The sequence below is a fragment of the Ricinus communis genome, chromosome 5 (genome assembly GCF_019578655.1).
Source record: "Ricinus communis isolate WT05 ecotype wild-type chromosome 5, ASM1957865v1, whole genome shotgun sequence".
Lineage (NCBI taxonomy): Eukaryota > Viridiplantae > Streptophyta > Magnoliopsida > Malpighiales > Euphorbiaceae > Ricinus > Ricinus communis.
Genome location: NC_063260.1, coordinates 27,399,807 through 27,419,967, shown reverse-complemented (window position 1 = coordinate 27,419,967; position 20,161 = coordinate 27,399,807). Strand labels below are relative to the sequence as shown.

Sequence of the window (20,161 nt, the reverse complement as noted above, 5' to 3'; positions counted from 1 at the left end):
AATTAAAAGAGGATAATTTATAGTTTTATAGTGCAAAATGGTTTGCTTTTACGTAATTTCCTTTTTTCCTTTAAACTTATTTAAATAATATATAAATTGTTATGAAATTAATACAGAGAGAGAAAAAAAAAAAGAATTCTGAAGGAAAGTGGTGGTTGTTAGGTGGTTCAACCAAACGTCCCTGCCGGCCAAAACGCGTTTCTTTTGGGGGTTCATTAAGCTCGCGTTTCGCTGCTTTTGGAAGCTTTCCGTTTTTGTACTTTGACTATTTTGACCTCGTATGAGCTTATTAATGTCCACCGAATGTCAACGAGTTTGTGCTGTAAATTGCACGTTGTAAAGCATATAATTATAAATGGTTCTAGAATTTAAAATAATGGTAATTTAGCGGATATGTTCCTAGCTCTCGGTATCCTTCCGGTTCAATCTCATTAATCCGATGTATATATATATATAATACATAAATTAAAAAATTCATATATAAATTACTTTTTATATATAAAATTTAAATTTATATGTAATTATAATTTTTAATAATTTAGTCATTAATAAATTACTTCCTAATTATAAACTAATTCTAATTTTAAAATATAATTGTCATATTGTACTATTATATTATCTAATATATATTTATTATTTTTAACTGAATAATGATTAATTCTATTCTAATCAATAGTATATTAATTATATTTTAATATTATATTTAATATTTTAATTAAATAATAATTTTATTAAAAATAATTAAACTAAAATTTTGTATTATGTTTAGTAATAAAGTAATTTTTATTATATTATAAATTTTTAATATTACAAAATAGTAATAGGAATTATACTAATAGTATTAATTTATATAATATTAAAAAATATTTTTCAAATAATTTTTATATTATTGTATTAATAAAATTTAAATTTTTAAGAATTAAATTTTTTTTAAATATAATTAATTTACTGATATTTATCAATTTAATTTTATAATAAAAATAATAATAATATGCGAAATATATAAATAAAAATAGTCATATTTAAATTTGTATTATTTTAATTTCAAATTTAAAGTCTTATTAAATAATTAGACTAATAAAATTTTTTTCTTATATTCTACATAGATTGAATTTAAAAAATAAATTATATAATTAAATAGAAAGAGAAATGTATATTTATTTATGTATAAGAAAAGTAAGTCCGCTTTCACAATCGGACTAAAGTTCAAAAATATAAATTTATTATAAAATTAAGATTTGATCAATTTATTAAAATCGTTTAGAGTCTCTAAATTTATATTAAATTTTACACATTGCAAGCAAAATAAAGTATTTAAAAGTTTAATAAATAATATTAATATATTATAATAGATTTTGATATTTGTGTTGTTCAACTATTTATTTTATAATATATTAAAATAAAAAATTATTTTTATATTATTTTAATTAATAAATTGATTTACTAATTATATAATAGTTTATAATTTTTAAAAATAGAATATTAATTATTATTCAGTATTAAAATATAATTATTAGTAAATTAACAAACAAATAGCTTTTGAAATATTTATTTTCTATACATAGATTTTATTAATTTATAATGTCAAAATTAAATAAATTCATTTATTTATTTGAACTGAATCACTTTTATACATGTAAAAGCAAATTTAATGCAATTGTTGTACAGATATCTCGAAGTACATTTACTTTCTTTAGATCCCATCCTTATAAGTAAAGGTTCTCAAGTCATGAGACTATCTGAAGATGCCATTTGGACACTAATTTTTCTATTTTGGGAGCAGCGGAGAATTCGAACAACTGTAGCGTGGGAGGGTATAAAGGTCAATTACTGGTACGGTGTTATCGAGAGATGGTAGTTCCTTTTTCAGTCAGAGCTGAGAAATTGACAAGAAAGACATAATCATCACGTGTATGAAAGAACAGTACCTAATGTATTGAACGAGCAAATCCGACCATTCATTCTGCCGAATCACGAAAACTAGAAAGGAGTCAATCCAAAGGATTTGAAATCAAAGCTGCGTGTAACTTTTTCTTCAAAACAGCCCTTTGTACAGGATCATGTAATCCCCACCTTCCTTAAGTTCATAGTTAGTTAGACTATTTTAACCAGATGACAATTATACCCTTGCCTGGTTACCGCTTTTGACAAAGAAAAAGGGGAACGAATTCGTAATTTGAGTTAGCTTCCGTAATTTAAGTGGAACTAACGCCGAAGCGTGAGCAGGACGTGTTCCGAGAAAGGACGCCAACTCGAAACGTGGCAAGATCAGTTGTTCTGTAGATTAGACGTGGCAGTCAGATAAGGCTTCTGCTATAGGCGTTTCTGTGTTTTACTGTGGGTGGTGCCAGAACGGATTTAGCTGGCGGTTACAGCGGTTTCACGGACCCCATATACAACCGGTCCCAGCGTTTGGGTGTCTCTTTTTCCTCACGAGATGCACTATTCTGTATTTTTGTTGCATCGCATTAGCGCGTAAATTTTTCTGCATCCAAATTACATTTTATTAGGTTTCAATTATCATTTTAACGATAAAATTGTTTTCTGAAAAAGATTCTCTTATTTAAGACCCTCATAACAATGCTGCTTAATATTTTTTATTAAACTGTAAGTAATTAATTTTTTATTCTAATATATCTCAAAAGTATTTATAAAGAAAGAAGATGTGAATTTTTTTATTTTTGAAAAGAAAACGTTTAACTCTTTTAAAAATTTTAAAAAAATTATTTCAGTCATATAAACTAATAAATTCCACCACATAATAAATTTTTTTCGTTAAAGACAAAACATTAATACGAAAGATCTTCCTAATAATGAATAAAGCCAATCTAAAATAATCATTAAATCTTAAATTAATATAAACGAATAAAAAATTTAAGAAGGATATAAATTTTTAGAGACATATTTAAAAAAATATACTGTAAAAAATATTTAAATATGATTAAATTGCTATACAATTTCAATTGTACTTCTCTGATTTAATTAAGAGACTGTTTAGTCTCGTTTTAAAAAAGTAAAAATAAAGATAAATAATCTCTACTATTAGTTTTTAATTTATCAAAAATTAACGGTATAAAAATAGAATTACGTCATTAATGAGAATCAACTAGTTTCTTTTTCTTTTAAAGTATCAAAAGTTTATTTTCATAGAAATCTCCTTCTTTTTTCAAGGTATCAAAAACTTATTTTTATAGAAATCAAGTTAAATTAATTAAAATCTATTAAATAAATAAAATAATACTTATCATTTATATGATTTATTATGTATTTATTATCTATAATAATTATAAATCAAATATTATTATTTTTTTAAGGATGAATAAATATTTATTATTGATATCAATAATGAATAAATTTGATTTTCATCCGATATTGAACCAAATAATATATAACATTTTTATTTGTGTTTCTATTTCCATTTATATTCTTATTTTAATTCTCAATTTTAAATCAAATGGGTCGTTTTTATTTTGATTTTCATATAATATATATTTTTCTTTGCATTCTGATTTTGGAAGTGAAAATGGAACTCTTGATGTCTAAAGTAAATTCAATAATCCAAAACACTATACTTCATGTGTGTTTTATTTATTTATTTGTAATGTAGTAGTGGATAAGTAAAGGGTCTTCTGAAGATATTTTATTTTAATTTTAAATTTTGTTCGTCTGTCTAAAAGGAATTGGTGGGCAGGTTCTTTTTAGCTTTTAGTTACAATGGAGGTTGGTCTAATGATTAATTTTCCCCAGTCAGCGAAAAACAGAGCTGAGAAAAGTCTTTTATATGCTCTTTTGGCGGCTTGGCTTTAGCTATGGTACTTAACGTTCTATCACTCCTTCTGTACGGCTCGGCTTTTCTTTTCACCGGCTTCGACTTGTGTTGCTATTGTGGTCCTCTCCACTGCACTCAAGCATGTCCAAAATAATTCGAGTTCTAACTGAACCTAAGCCTGACCCTGTTTCACCTGATTTTCATTTTTTGACAGAATTCACCTGATTTTTTTAAATATATTTTATAATTTTATAATCTTGATATATGTACGATTGTAGGCAGATTTGAATTAAATCCTAATGCCCAGTCCAAACTTAATTGCTCCATATATAGAACACATCAATTATTTATACAGTTAAATCACAATTCTTAAGTAAGAAAACTACTTAGCTATAGTTATTATTATTATTGTTATTATTGTTTTCACGTGTGAGAAATTCAGAAAAAGATACCGTTAGAAGGGACGTGGGTTAAGCATTTATAAAAATGATTGTATTTGTACTGAATTTTTGAAATTATTTTCTTTTCAAAATATAAAATTCGGCAGATTAAATATGCTCTCATTTAATAAATATTGGAGACTAAAAATATAAATTAAATTGCTATTTGGTTTGGAATTTAATTGTATAATTTTGGTAGTTAACCAAATTAAACAAAGATGTGGACGTAAATTTTATTTGACAGGAAAAAAGAAGTATAAATGGGGCAAGTGTGGGTATGATTATTAGTTTAGTTGACTGAGTAATCAAATTGGTTTATCAAACCTTCAAGTTGATCAACAACAACGAGCAGCAGCGACCGTTCATCGGCTAATTTCGCGCTGTTTATGTATGGCTTTTTCGGCTAATCATATAATAATACAAAGCCGATAATAGTTGTTGAAATTTATGTTAAACATGTGATTAGTGGAAGGATTAGGCCTAATATAGTAATTAATGAAAGATCAAGGAAATCAATAAGTGTCACAAAAATGTGACCGGTTATAGTTTATTTTAATAGGTTATTCTTTTTATTTTTAATTTTTAGTTGTTAGTGAGTAATTAAATATTTAATATACATTTCATTGGCTAATATAAATATAAATATATCTAATTAATTTTTAAAAATGTTTGATTCAGAGGTTTAATACGTCTGATAGTTGTTTCCTACTGGACAACTAAATTAAAATATTTTATAAAAATTACAGTTGAAACTATTATTGTTTATCTGTTAATAATACTTATTTTGAGTTTATTTCATATAACTAAATTTTTATATTTATTATTTTAAAATTATTTTAAATTTTTAAATAGTTATAAAAATTAAAAATTTGTAATTATAATATTTGAAATTATAGATTTTATTACTAGAATTTACATTTAAATTCGTACATTTAAAATTATTTTTATAAATATCTCTAAACTGGAAAATTAATTATAATATTTTTAATTATTATAAATTATTTTTATTAATTTATATTATCAAATATGATAATAAATAAAATAAAATATACTTAACGTTAAATTATATCATTAATGGTTATTTAACATACTAATAGTAATCACTGATAAAATTTTATCGAATAGTTTAATTTATCAACCACCAGCTACTAGATCCATTAATTATTTGAATCAAATAGATCCTCTATTTGCTTGACTTTAAAATTATAAATTTTTGTATAGAACTTTTTAAGTTTTAGTATAAATCTTTTTATTTTGGATTCTATAAATTATAAATAAGTTAATATAAGTATTAACAATATAAAAGTATAAATTAAATTTATTTAAATTAGACTCATATAACATATTTATCACGTTAGCTATATGATAAAAATCAATAGATCACTGCCTTTCGCTCCTAACAGCTTTACTCCAAATTCATTAAATTAAATTTTGTTATAAATATTTAATTCATTCAATATTGATGTGTATATTATTGTCTATAATTAAATAAAAACCTATGATAAGATTATTGATAGATGCATAACAATAAAAGTTAAATATAAAATTTAAGATGTAATTTTTTCGTCTCAAAAATAATAATATCAAAACTACTATAATTTTTTTAAATAAATTCAATTTACTACATAAGATCTATAGATAAATTGAATTAAATATTAACACTTGAAATTATTTATTAAATTTTATATTTTTATTAATTTATTAGTTTATTAATAAATGTGACTATTTATAATAATATAATAAATAATAAATAATACTATAATTTATGACGAAGTAAGAGTTTATTTTCCGGAATGAACTTTCCTAGTGTTCAGAATTATTATTATTATTATTATTATTATTATGTTATTGTTAATTTATAGGATAAAAAGTGTTATTAATGTTTTTTTTTTCTTCTAAAAAACAAGTCTTATTATTGTTTTGGAAGATTCAAAGCAAAGCGGCTCTTGGAATTAATTATAAATATGATCTCTCTCTGGGGCTCATGTGTGTCACATTCTCTGTGGTTGAGTCATTGAGGAATTATATATTATTAAAAGAAGCAATTCAGTCCCATTAGGGCCCAACAGAAGCAGTACCCAATTAACAATTCAATCATGCACCCTTGTCACTTCGTAATTTAAATTATAATAATTCTCACCTACTATTGCTGTCCAATTTCTTAATAACATATTTCTTTATTTATTTCTCTTTTTCTTTTTTCTTTTTTCCTAATCCAGTTACCTATATCCCTACAACATGGCTGATTAAATTTTGGAATCTGGTTTGACAGAAGTAAGTAGGTAGGTATGTTATTGATAACACTTCCATATCCTTTTCTACATGGGGTTTAAGATTGCTACAATGTCCAAGCAGCCCTTCTTTTATTTTTTTCTTCTGTTTTCTGGGGCTAAAAGAGAAAACCCCAGTAAGGGTGTCACTAAATTGTAGATATATTAATTAAAGAAATTAGGCTGGTGGTCGCATTGGATTATAAATGGGGTTAGTGTGTATGGTGTCTCTAGGGCACGGACAACCCCACTTTCGCCCAATAAATTAAGTCTGTCTTATAAAAGCAGTTCAATTGAAGAAGTCAAATTTCTATAACAGGGTACATATCATTTGACTAAAGAAATATAAAAATTATTGGTTTATATTTATAAGATTGGAAAAATAAAAAATTGAAGATAAATTTACGGCTATACATAGTTGATAATATAGCCTAAAAAGCTAAATTAATCAATAAAAACTAGTTCATAATAGTATCACTCTTTAAATTATCATTCTTATGAGGGAGTTCGGACATTTTCTTGTTGATCACTATGTAATATCACCTGTTAAATAAATAGTTTTGTTTCCTACATTAATTTCTTGATCTTGATTAAATTGACTACTTTTTTTCGGACTAAAATAAAAACTATATAATTGATAAAAAGAAAAATAAAGAGACTTGGGAATGTCATGTGATTGAAAAAGGGAAAAATAGGGATTAAATGTTAATTGATTTACAACTTTTTAGTCGTGACATTTGGCTAATATGTGATTTGGAAGGAGACCTTAAGTTTTTCCAATACAGAAGGAAAAGAAATACAAAACCTTAAGGAAGAAAAATAATTGGATGGAACATGATGATATCATCCATCATCATCGCCGTCAAAACTAAAGTTAAAATTGCTTCATGTAAGTAACAACTCATCACACAATATATAATATGGTAATATCGAAATAAAATTACTTTATTATCTATTTTTGACTTTATATACATGTGTTCATTACATTTTTTAAATTGTAAATCAAATTACTAAAAATTTAAAAATTCAAATCCATATTGTTAGCTATACATATTCACAATTTATTTAGAAGCATAAATTGATTATGAGATTAGTTGATTCAAAATTGAAATTAACTGAATATTTATATTATTTTAAAACAACTTATTTTATTACATTATAATTTTTTAAGCGTTATTTCATATTGTATTATAATCGAATTTAAAAATGATTAGCCTTTTTCATTATATTGAATATAAGTTATTTTATTTATCACTTTAATATTGTGCAATGTTAAGTATTATATATATGTGTATTATCAATACTAAAATATAAATATACTTAATTATATATTATTATGCTATTCTTGGGAGGTATATATTTAATGTCGGTAATATGCTTTATAAACAAAATCAGCCGCACATGAAAAATAGAGTGATACGGTATTCAAATTTGACATGAACAAGCGTTTAAGAGTAGAAAGAGTCGAAAAGTGTGAGCCGCCGCCGCCGCCGCCACGACCACCGCCCTACTAATATTGAATCCACCTGGCGAAACCAAAATCTTTTAGAAGAAGAAAAATTTCACTTGTTTGAAAGACTGACCCATGACTTAATCATAGTCATACATGTATGTCTAAAGCTTGAAAGGGATTTTGTCTTTGCCCTTTGCTGTTTTTTCAGTCCCTGTGGCTAATGGCCATGGCCATGGACAGGCAAAAAGTAAAGCCTAACATTTTCCACTTTACTTGGGACATTTAAAAACCAAGCCTACCTTTGACATTTACATGCATCCCATTTTAGTATATTACTATGTGCCACATCTTGCATTATTCTTTTCTTTTTAATTTTTTGGGTTTCTTAATTTAAATGTTTTATCATTGTAAATAATCATTTGCTGATGTCTAGGAATATTCCTTTTTTAAACGCATTTAGAGCATAATATTTAAAATTTAAATCATGCTGGATTCTTTAAAATGCTTGAATTCAATTAGCTATATGATGAAATAATGTTTTTCTTTTTGAAAAGTATGATGAAATGATGTTATATTCTGAAGATGCATGCCTTTTAGTCATATGATAAAAGTACTTATGGTCAATAATTTAATATGTGTCCAAATTCACACGGCCAGCCAATTTTATGTATGTTAAATGCATAAATATACTCTCATTTCACACCTATTATACTCCCAAATTCTGTACATATTTATGCATTTCATTTTTGCTGGTTTCACACTTTTGCTTAATGCTCAATTTTGGGTTGCACTTTCATCAAAGTTCATTTTGTCGCTTTATCGGTTGTACCTTTTTGTTTATTCTATTTTTCCTCTTGCATACTAATATTTGTCATTTATGTAGGATTCCCTTCACACGTCAGCATGTCCTGCCTTTTTGTGCCTTAATACTTATCTCTTCTTTGCTATTGGTTCTTTTTCTTTTTTGCCTCTTTTGGGTGCATTAATTTATAGAGACTATTATATTAATGATTCTATGTTATTACCTGAAATATTGGCACAGCCATAATTATTAAATTAATAATTAAGAATCTACTATCTAACTTTTACATTAGATAAAATTATTGACTATTTAAAAAATAAAGTTATCAAAATAATAATTTGAAATTCAAATGTTTTCATTGTAAAGAGAGAGACAAGGAATCAAAAGCCAATCCAACCTGCTGCATCTAAAAGCTTACTAAACTAAACCCAATATAAAACGACCATAAGGAAAATGAAGGAAATAGAAAAAATAATCAATGTTTTTAAATGTTTTTATCCAAGATATAATTAGTATATTTTATTTACTATAATCAACAAGATAGATAAATTTTTAGATGGATTACTTAACTAATTTTATTTATAATTAATTCCATACAAAATAGGAAAAAAAATTAAAAAAAATTGAGAACTCTAGCTGCAATCCTTACTAATCTAACTAGATCTGAATTAACTGATTTTTGTCGATTTATTCTTATGAATTTATTCAAGTTTGGGTCCATCTTTATTCTCTACGGTCCACCTAAATAAACAGTCTGGTGTACTGCCGGCATTGTAGATTGTTAGATGTTTCGTGTGAGTGAATAGAAAGAAGTTGGAAATGTAAAAATTTAGGCGGGTGATTAGGATAATTGTGCTATTCTGAACAATAAGGCATGACTCTGGGCCTCAAGCACAAGTCGACCTACAATTGGCGCCCCTTGTCTACGCATTGGAACTTCAGCCCAACGCTTCTCTTCCTTTAAGAATCCCATTCGTATGCTCCTTTTTTGCTTTAGGCTTGATTGCAAAAAGATACAATTTTCTTCTGCATCAAGTTTGGTCCATTTCTTTTGTTTTCACATTTGTTTCAATTTTAGCTAGCAGCAGTAAATTATCATTATTATTACTTTTTAATGCTGTCCTTAATTTTGTTTCTTGGTAAAAGAAGGATTTTGACCTTATCTATATTAGATTAAGTTATGAAACATATAAACAATAAAGTTATTAGTATTGTTAAGCATACAAGTAATCTATTTTTTTTTTCTTTTTCTTGTTTTGAATAAGTAATCTAATGTTAAAAAATTGCTTAAATATCTCTGTATATTTTTATGGGCTAGAATTTGTCGAGAGTAAACAGGAAAGAGCAAGATTTTGGTAAAAAGATGCTAGAATGGTTGACGATTCTTCAACGTTGACTGGTATTATTTAATGGACGGTGATTGATGTTGTTAATTAGGCAATGACCATCACTTTTTAAATTCACCCTCCACAATTTGGGCTTGAATCAGTCCATCCATAGATTCTTTGCTCTTCTTGTTTGGATTCATGTATGCTAAAAGTTTATTATTATTATTATTATTATTATCTTTTTTTCTCACCACCTTTTTTTTATGAAAGAAACTGGCTCCAGAATATGACTTTATTAGAGCTCCATTAATTTAATTTAATTTAATTTTTTTCCTTTTTTTTTTTACAACAATATTTTGAAAGAGAAATTATAATTTTGATTTCTCAAAAACGACAGTTAGTTCTGAAGTTCATGGACAAATTGGGTTGCTTTGATTAATTGTCTTTAAGACACTGTATTTGTTGCTATTAAGAAACAATCGTTAATGTGAAAATAGCATTAAACATTTCTCTAAATTGAGTACACACTATAAATAGATGACACTTGTCGGGGCAAGACAACAAGTGCGAGATCACACTATTAATGTAATAAAATGCGAAGGAAAATATCGTCCCTCTGGCGTGTTACTCACTAAAATTGAATTGCATCAATAGAGGAGTTTTACAATCATGTTTGACTTCTTAAAATCTTATCTTCTTATAATTTTGATTATGAATAAATAATTTAACTGTTAAATTGATTCTTTTATTATATTTAATATATTTTTGTACCACATGCACTTTTATAGTCACAAATTAATTAAAATTCATCAAACTATAAACTCTAATTTAACTAAATTAATCAATCAAGTAATATATTTTTAAGAGTTACATCCCATTATTATCAATGTTCTTTTCTCTAAAATTTTAGAGTTTGTTCTTTTTAATTCACCTTTTTTATCCGATGAATGATATGAAAAAATTATAAATTAATATTTAAAAAAAAATTCAAAAATATTTTAACATCAATAAAAATACTCTTTTTATTATGTAATTTTTTTTAAAAACATTATTTAATTTTTTTAAAAAATATGATGTGGTTATTTTTCATTTTTTTTTTGAATTTTTTACCAAAAAATAACGAAAAAAATTTGAATATATTTTTAATATTTTCATACAGTAAAAAACTTGGAAGTAACCCAAATAAGGAGTTCTGGTTAAAAAAAAACAACTCCAGAATTATTAAACATAAGGAATCTCAAATAAATATGATTTTTCTATTAAGAAAATAACAGTCTATTTACTAAACTATTTCTTATTAGGAAAAGACTAAAAGAGAGTTGCTCATTAATTTTCTTCCCAAATAGGAAAATAAAAAAATCCAACCTGGCCATAATTAAGAAAGCGTGGAAGTGAAGTTATCCAGATTAACCGCCTCTATCATGTCGACTAAAATAAATCCCAAACATATATTTTCATCATTCAGGATATGATCTTAGCCTTCCCTCTCTCCTCTTCAAATCAATTCAATTACATCTCGCCCTACCTCTAGTAGGTGATCCGTCGCGTTTGGATTTCGGTATCATGTAAATAAGCTTGTCGGAGTCTGTTTAAGGTGGGTATTTGGGCATCCTTTTGGATATTTGCTTCATAATCGGATTGAATTGCATCGATTCAGGGAAGGGTAGGCCAGAAATCTTCATCTAGTCCAAAAACTCTCCTTTTCTCCCTTTAATATTCTGCTACTCTTGTTTTGACCGTAGATTGTATTCCATCTCAATTCGATGGTTTAACAAGAAACACTGCACTGCAAAACACGTATTTAAAGCTCTAAATGGTGTAATTCGGGTCTAGTGGGCCAAGTTGGTCTTTAAACCGAATTGATTGGTTAGTGGTATTCCTAAAGGTGTCCGCTATTCATGATTCCTGCTATAGGAGTTTCTTTCCCTAGATAATGTTCCTAGGCTTTTTGCCTCCCTTTCATTCAAAAAAGAAAACATAGTTTTAGTAGATTTCCTTTAATCCCTTCAATATACAGTAAACAAGAGTTACATTCTGTTGAGCATTTTATTAATTGATATTTTTAAACTTTTATCAGTTTTTTTAACACTTATTATTTTCATTAAAACAGTTAATGAAAGAAGTAAAATTACCACTATTTATAAAAAAAATAAAAGTAAAATAAAAAGATTTATAATTTTATTCTAAATTATTTTTATTATATAAATTATATTTACTAGGAATCCATTATTTTAATTATTAGGTCCATCCAATATCATGAAAAGTTATTGTCAAACATTAGAATGAAAAATGAATAGATTATATTATAAAATCAATCTATTTTTTAGCCTTACGAAATATAAATATATGATAATAGTGAGAAGAACTCAAAGAGTTGACAAATTTAATAGGAAATTCTAATTTATAGGATTTTGCGGATTAAAACACTCACACTAGAAACTATAAAGGGTCATTTCCTTTATAAAGTAGGTCTGATGAGAAACCCAAATGATTAAGCTGCCCATTAGTAGATCTTTTGCCATCAAAGAATGTCGGGTCAGCTTGGGCACTTGCTTCAGAACTGCTGGATAAATTTGAAACAAAAATGGACAATGATTGGCATAGTTAGTATATTATATGAATAGCGTTGTAATAATGGACTATACATTTTTAAAGTCGAAAAGAAATTATTAAAATAATACCATAATTCATAAATTAGTGATTTAACGGTCATTATTATTATTTTAATTATAATAAAATTTATAAATATAAATTAATATTTTTTTAATATTTAATATTAATTTATAATATTTTAAAAAATAATTATAAACTAAATATTATTTCTAAATATTTATTAGTGTAATATATAAAAATTATTCCAAAATATTTATTTATTAATTCTAATATTATATAAATTAATACTACCAATATAATTAATATTTTTAATTTTTTAAATTTAAAAATTATTATATAATTAAAAATTAATTTTATTAGTGAATATAATATCTAAAAATATTATTTTCTATATTTAAGATTATTATCTAATTATAAAATTAATTTGTTAGTTAATATAATATTAAAATATAATAAATATGCTATTTTTAGAATAATTATTATTTAATTAGAAAACTAATTTATTATTAATATATTATTTTTTAGGATTAGAATGAGTGTTTAATTATGAATGTAATTTATTAATCAATGAATTAATAGAAAAAACTATAAAATTATATATAAACTTAAATTTTATGTGTCAAAATAAATATATATGTCAAAATAAAAATTTTACGTGTCAAAAATTAAATTTATATATCAAAAAATTCTAATTTTTAAATATATATATTTAATTAGGTATTATGAGCTAATTGAAATTTATTATAGGTAAAGTTAATTATGATAATTTAAACTTTTTTCTTTGTCATATATACAATTCTAAATTAATAAGAAAGAGTATCTTAAAAGAATTTAACAAAGAATATTGCCAACATTTCTCACATACTATTCCCTTTTATTTAAAAAATAAAAAATAAAAAGACAAGGACTAGATGGAGATAAATGGAATCATTAAATTATTTACAGATGGCAGCTGTAAAGACCATTGTAAGTGGTCTGTCCAAAGATGAATTCTATTAATTATATGGGAGAGCTCTGAACTTTATGCAACAACTTAATTCTTATGTTTATCGTCTTTTACCCAATTCTTGAAATCTTAATGGTAAATATGATTATACATAAGTCGAACAGTAATAGGAATTTTGCTTCACTTTCAACATCCTCTTGCGGATTGAAACATTCAATTTCAATTATTTTTTCATATCTCATTGGTTTTATATAGCAAAAGAAAGCTTGTTTAGTAAAACTTTGAATTTTATATAATTTTCTTTTCTGAAAAATAACAACTTTGAATTCAAGTTTCATGATGAATGTAAATCAATAATTTTATATTAATTATAAAAAAATAGGCTGCAATTCACAATTTATTGAGCCTGCCGTATACGTTTCAACCCATTTTGGTTACTGTTTTCTTATCTTTGTGTTATATTATATGTATTAAGAATAAGGAGATAGAAGAAACTAAAAGAACAGAAAAGGAGAGCGATAAATAAAGACGAACAAAAAACAAGCATTAAATTAACAGAACAAAAAAGGCTGACAAGCAGAAGTCAATACCCGAACCACCACCCTTGCTGATTGGTGAGGCCCCAGCTAGAAGGCCATCATCATAACATGGTGAAGGAGGCCTTTCCACAAAGCAAGGGTCACATATCTTGGTGCGCTCTTGACTCCCTCTATTGCCTTCACATTTCTTTTTAATATCAAACTATATTGTTTTTTTGGCTTACACCCTTACACTTATCGTTCTTTCCATGCATCGCCATTTAATTAATGGACTACACTTCTCTCTCACTCCCATATACCTAACAACTGTCCACCCAACCTCTTATTTACCAAATTTACTGCTACAGCTACCACTACTTATTTTATTAATTTGCTCTCTCTACCCCACCAATTATCCAAACTCTCCATTCTTCTTCTTGCCTCGACTGCAAACCCTAGATTTTTTCTCTCCTTTTCTAATGTCTTAATTACGAAGATGCCCTTTTGGCCAGGCTAAGGTTTGATAGTAGCCTAGGAAGAGAAAGAGAACGTGAGACTTTGGGTAATTTGCAGTTGGAAAAACCACTATTCCTCAGATGCAGCAGTAGGCTCAGAGCATGAGCCTATTACAGCATTAGCATTTTCAGGGAAGGTGGTGGTGGTTGCAGTTGTGGCAAGAGCTGCAGTAATTTGGTGGACTGTAGAGCGTAAATGGTTGTTAATGGCGTTGACAGTAGAGAGATTGAGCTTGGCAGATGGGATTGTGCTTGCAAGGACTTGCAGCCCGATCGTAAGTAGGCAGCCTGAAGTACAGCCGTGTCCAGTATTGCCATTTTCTTCTGAAGATTTAATAGAGTTCCCCTCATTGCCGCCTGTGTCTTTGCTGGTGCTAGTAATGGATTCAACAGGAACTATGACGAATCCCAGAGGAAGAAGAGGAATGCAAGATGGGTCCTCGCCGCTCATTGCCAGCTGAATGGAATCAACATTCACTGTGGTGTACACAATAAGGCTACCAGATTGGTCCGTGCAACTCTCCTGTAGCATCAGCTCTACGTGCTGTGAAGAGTTGCTTGCAACCTGATATATATTGAAACACAAATAATTCAACGGCTACTTAATTGAAACTTCAATAAATAAAAAATCTGAAATTATTCGGTTTAAAAAGAACTAAAAGTAAATAATTAAAAGCTTACATTAATGCGAAGTAGAGAGATGCAGTTTCCTGGATGAGAGCCATTGGCAATGTGGGCAACCTCGTGTAAGGCATTCCCATTTGAAAGAACATCCAGCTAGGCCATAGGAAAATAACCACATTTTATTGATCAAATGTATATATGTATAAATGTATAATGTTATACATAGATTAGCAGTAAGTAAATTAATTATAGTGCTTTTGAACCTGAGATCTGCGGCGTTCATCCCTCAAGATATCAAAGACTTGGTAATGAGGATAAGGCAGCCAAGTAGTGGATACTGCACTCAGAATTACACCATTAGGCTGGCCAGGCTCAGTGATCTTCCTTGTCGTGATTCTAACAGTGTCGTCAGAAGAGTCAGATAAAGCTGTCCATGACTGCCCACTACAAGTACTGATATTCATACAAAATGTTCTGATCATTCTTTGCGCCAGTCTCATCAAATTCTTCCTTGCTTCAGGAGATGGTATCACTGTGAATGCAATCAGTTACGTTAACAGTCTGCACGTTTAACATATACATATAGTCACAATGAATGATGGAATTTAATTAAACCTCCTAGGTCAGAGATATTTCTGGCCATAAGGCTAGCAACCCTCTCGCACTGTCGCTGTAATACCCCTAACCAGCGATGAGCTCCAAATGCCATACCACTATACACAAAATGACTAAATATTTGATGCACAGGCTTCTCCTCAGTCTCTGCGTGTTCTACCCAAGTAACCTGTGAGCACGAAACGGAGATTAATTAACCCACCAAAACGAGTTATACAGATATGTGATTTGGTTGCATGATCAGGAGATAGATGCCCATGTTTTTTGGAGAAAAATAAAATTTGAACTTAATTACGGCAAAACATACCCTTGAGTACCCATTGGGCATATCTTGAATAACACAACCAGAGGGTCTTCTCCTGTACAAAGGAAAGGAAGCTTGAATGTCCTCATGGAAGCTATCAATGGGAAAATCAACTATTGCCCAAGTTCCTTCCTCTACATTTTGTTGGCAGTAGCGAAGAAAATAAGCCTCGCGAGTAGGCACCAATGGAGAAAGAACTTGCAATTCTGCGTGCATCTGGTAAAATAGCAAGTACTAAATAATTAAGTGAACGAAAAAGGAACTAATTATCTTGATAGTTAAATATAGCCTTTATTAAAAATTTAAAAAAACTAGATATTTACTAGTTTATGCAAAGGCATTAAATGCATGCCTACCAGGTGAAGAGAACCACTCGGACCAGAGACGCCCGATGTTAAAATTTGAACAGTTCTTGCCATAGCAACAATTGACGGAAACAGCTCCATCCATTTATTCTGAAGATGCAAACGAAGTATTGCCAAATGGCAAAGGAATGTAAGATATGTTTTGATGGTACAGAGATATGTATTTTAATGAGCCGATTTGGTTATAGAAGAATTTCTGAAAGAAAGGTACTTACAGCGTCGAGGAAGGCATCAACCAAAGTGATGCTATTCATTATAACCACAGCGCTGTCTCGTGTAGCTTCAGACCTTAACTCATTAGAATTCTGCTGCTTGAGATTCAAAGGCCATCGAAACCTCCTTTCATGCTCTTCAAAATTAAGCACTTCCTTACCAATCTCATTGTTTCTAATCCAAAGAGGCTCAGTTGTGTGGCACATCTTCACCAGTTCATCCATGGATGACAATGCAAACTCCATTGCAAGAGCTTTTTCCTCTTCCATCAAGACAAGACCAGCCTCAGTCAAGCAAGAAGTGTCTGGCAACATGGGCATAGACATAGGCATCATCTCATTGCAAGTACCCAGTGAGTCAGGAAACAGCTTCGAATATATGCTCATATCCAACTCCAATGAAGGGGGAATAAAAGGAGGAGCAGGCCCAATTGCTTGAATTGGCCGACCACCATAGCGTGATGCAACACAGCAAACACGTTCTAACTGCACATGATTTTTTAGTCAAATATTGGTTTCGGTGTCATATATAGATTTTCATGAGAGAAGAAAAAAAGAAGAAGAAGAAGAAGACTAAAGCATAAACCCGCCCTATCCTTAATATATTGACAGCAACGCGAGACATTTAAATAATGCTTATTCTTAACTTGCAGCAGAAAATTAATTATTACAAATGGTATGTCCACGCTGAAAATTATACATGCCTCATCTCTAAGTCGAGCATTTTCAAGTCGAAGTTCCTCAAAGGAAATCCCACCAAGCATGGCTGGCCCTCCGCAACTGGGGCAGATAAGATTGCGTAATTCTGCTTGTAAACGATAATTATCACTCTTCAAGGTCTCATTCTCTGCCCTAAGTATAATATTATCTGCTCGATCTTGCTGTGCCTATAATACATTAAGAGAGAGATAGAGAGAAAGATAATAATGTAATTAATACAAAAATAAACCTTGTAAAATTGATCTTTAATGTGATCCTAAAATTGAATCAATACAGAATTAACTCTGTGCTCCTTTGGCAAGCACATGTGCAGGTAAGGGTTTTAAATACCATATAAAACCACAGGGTTATTAATGGGTACAGACATCTGTTTATGGACAGATATGCACTCTATAACCAAAGGAACCAGTTAGCCAAAGCTATAAATGCGATTCCTTTGCTACAAGGGTGATGATGATAGCTTGGTAAGAAAGTTAATAAACGACGCGTCTTCTTGGGAATCGTGTGTACCTATGTGTGTAAAAGCAGGCTCAACGGCTTCATTAAGAGTTAGGTCATTTTAGGGTTACCACCAAAGACAAAGGAGAGAAATAACTAATGAGCTACTCACCTTCATTTGAGTACGGCGGTTTTGGAACCAGAACTTAACTTGGCGAGGTTTTAAACCAAGATCTTGGCTAAGTTTCATCCTTTGTTTGTCATCTGGGTGTGGACATTCCTTGAACAAGCTGCAAAACAAGTTATCTATTTTTACATCATACGATAAAGATGGTGTATGGTTGCGTAATTAGCGAGAGTGGTTTTAAAAAGAAAACAAAATAAAAGAGAGTTTCTATATTGTTAAGATCCGGTGATGGGTCTGTTTTATTAAAAGAGGACCAAATTAAGATAGAAAATCTCTTTGTTTCTGTCTAAGAGACAAACACAGTACTTATTTGGCCTTTTGCAAATAGAGAATCCAAGTTCAGACTGCGTGTCATTGAAAATTTTCGGATTGAGGAAACGAAATGGGGCAAAATTTTCTACAAGAAAGAGATACGCAAAAAGAACGATTTTGTAATATTTTCTCGCTGAATCTTTTCTTTTTTTCAGAAAAAAAGGGACACAAAGAAACATACGATTCCATTTCTTGGATCTGACGAGCAGTGTGCCTATGGTAACGCTTCTTCTTTGGAGGTTGCTCGCTGCTTTCTTGCTCATTACCTGACTTCTCTTCAAGTTGCTCACTTCCAGACCCACTATCCATCTCATCTTTCCCACGCATCATTAACCCATTTTCTTCTTTCTATATGAAAAAGAAAGAAATTTAGACCAAAAGAAAAACAAAAGAAAAAAGGAAAAAATAAAGTTTCACCATGGATATATATCCTTACAGGGATGATGGGAGGGAAAGAATGGAATGACATGTTTGGCATGAAGTTGAAGTTAGGGTTTCCCATCGCGGAAGAAAACAAGGTGTCTGTAGAGACCACATTGCCTCCGATATTCGACATAACTTGGCAATCTCCATACATCTTCTCTCCTTATTTGACAAAATCTATAACCTAAAATTGCAAAATAAATAATCCTAATTCTCTTCTTCTTCTTCTCTTCAGCTAGGTATGCTTATCCTTTCACTTCGACCTAGCAAACCGTGCGCCTGTCATTAAAGCAAAGAAGAAAGGACATGTAAACATGCAGAAGTTGAGACTAAAAAAAATTATAAAATAAAAGAGGGATCTAATTAAAAATGCAGCTCAAGAATGCCAATGAAACTGAAATCTTTACCATTATAAAAAGAGTAGAAATTTTTTTGTGAGAAATCTTCAGATAAAAATTGACAAACAGAAGAAAGCCATAGAACCATGTCAAGGAACAAAGTGTCGTCCTCTTACAGAGAAAGAGTTGAAGAAATTGCCAAAGAGTATTAAAGATGTGATTTTCTCATATCTGAAAAAGAACCCACTATATGATATGACTTCATCAAGTGAAAAAGAAGTAAAAGAAAGCGCAATTTAGGAAAGAAGTTTTGAAAAACCACAACCAAATCAAGATTGGGAATTAAATACTCAACCAAATACAAATAAATTAGTATACGAAATCAACAAGTAGAAAGTAAATACCACCAACAAGAAGTGTCGGTTGTTTTTAAAAATTTCAGAATTGAGTTGTTGGAAATTGAAAAGGAGAAGAAAATCTCTCACTCGCCTTTCTGATTCCCAAAACCCACCACTCTTCTCTCTTCCCACACTCTGATTAAATTCTCCTTCTTTTTCTTCTTCTCCTTTCTCTCTCTCGAATCTCTCTATTTTTCTTTCTTTGTCATAAATTGGTAATTTATTGACTTCACCGTACAGGGTTATAATGGGAATTTTCAGGGATTTGATAGAAACCGATCAAATGCCAATTTACTTCGTCTACTGTTTCAGTATACTTGGCATTTCCTCAGTGGTGTCCCATACGTTTCCAAAGCTAAATATCCAAAGTCAAAGCTTTCCTGTTTTACAAAAGAAAGTTACACTAAATCTGTGCTCTGGTTAGGTTACAAATCAACCAAACCACTTCAGTGTCTCGCTAAATAGTATTAACCTCCATTTAACATACATAAACTAGGGCTCAATATTCTACGGCTTCTCATATCCAACCAACATTTGAATCTCGTCTAATAAACAAAAGCCTCTATTCGAT

The 20,161-nt window shown here is 29.0% G+C and overlaps 1 protein-coding gene across 2 annotated transcripts; it reads right to left on the bottom strand.

Annotated features, from left to right (window-relative positions):
- Positions 1-14,144: 14,144 nt before the first annotated feature.
- LOC8278504 (homeobox-leucine zipper protein HDG5) lies at positions 14,145-19,788 on the bottom strand. Of its 2 annotated transcripts, none has more exons than XM_002518930.3 (12): positions 19,597-19,788; positions 18,868-19,133; positions 18,613-18,779; positions 18,105-18,222; positions 17,479-17,661; positions 16,778-17,260; positions 16,554-16,652; positions 16,201-16,413; positions 15,894-16,062; positions 15,542-15,810; positions 15,336-15,431; positions 14,145-15,219 (listed from the first exon to the last, which is right to left on the bottom strand). In XM_002518930.3, the coding sequence occupies exons 2-12, from the start codon at positions 19,006-19,008 to the stop codon at positions 14,725-14,727; spliced, it is 2,433 nt and encodes an 810-aa protein (XP_002518976.1). In that variant the 5' UTR covers positions 19,009-19,133; positions 19,597-19,788; the 3' UTR covers positions 14,145-14,724. The 2 variants fall into 2 exon arrangements, with proteins under 2 accessions (XP_002518976.1, XP_015574519.1); XM_015719033.3 differs by lacking the exon at positions 19,597-19,788 and adding an exon at positions 19,262-19,566.
- Positions 19,789-20,161: the final 373 nt, after the last annotated feature.

Bases quoted from the DNA above. Each gene is read 5' to 3' on its own strand.
- LOC8278504 (XM_002518930.3), bottom strand. From the start codon at position 19,008: ATGTATGGAGATTGCCAAGTTATGTCGAATATCGGAGGCAATGTGGTC. The intron at 17,261-17,478 runs GCATGTATAATT...AATCATGTGCAG, and splicing joins ATGCTCGACTTAGAGATGAG to TTAGAACGTGTTTGCTGTGT. The intron at 15,811-15,893 runs GTTTAATTAAAT...TTGCATTCACAG, and splicing joins AAATATCTCTGACCTAGGAG to TGATACCATCTCCTGAAGCA.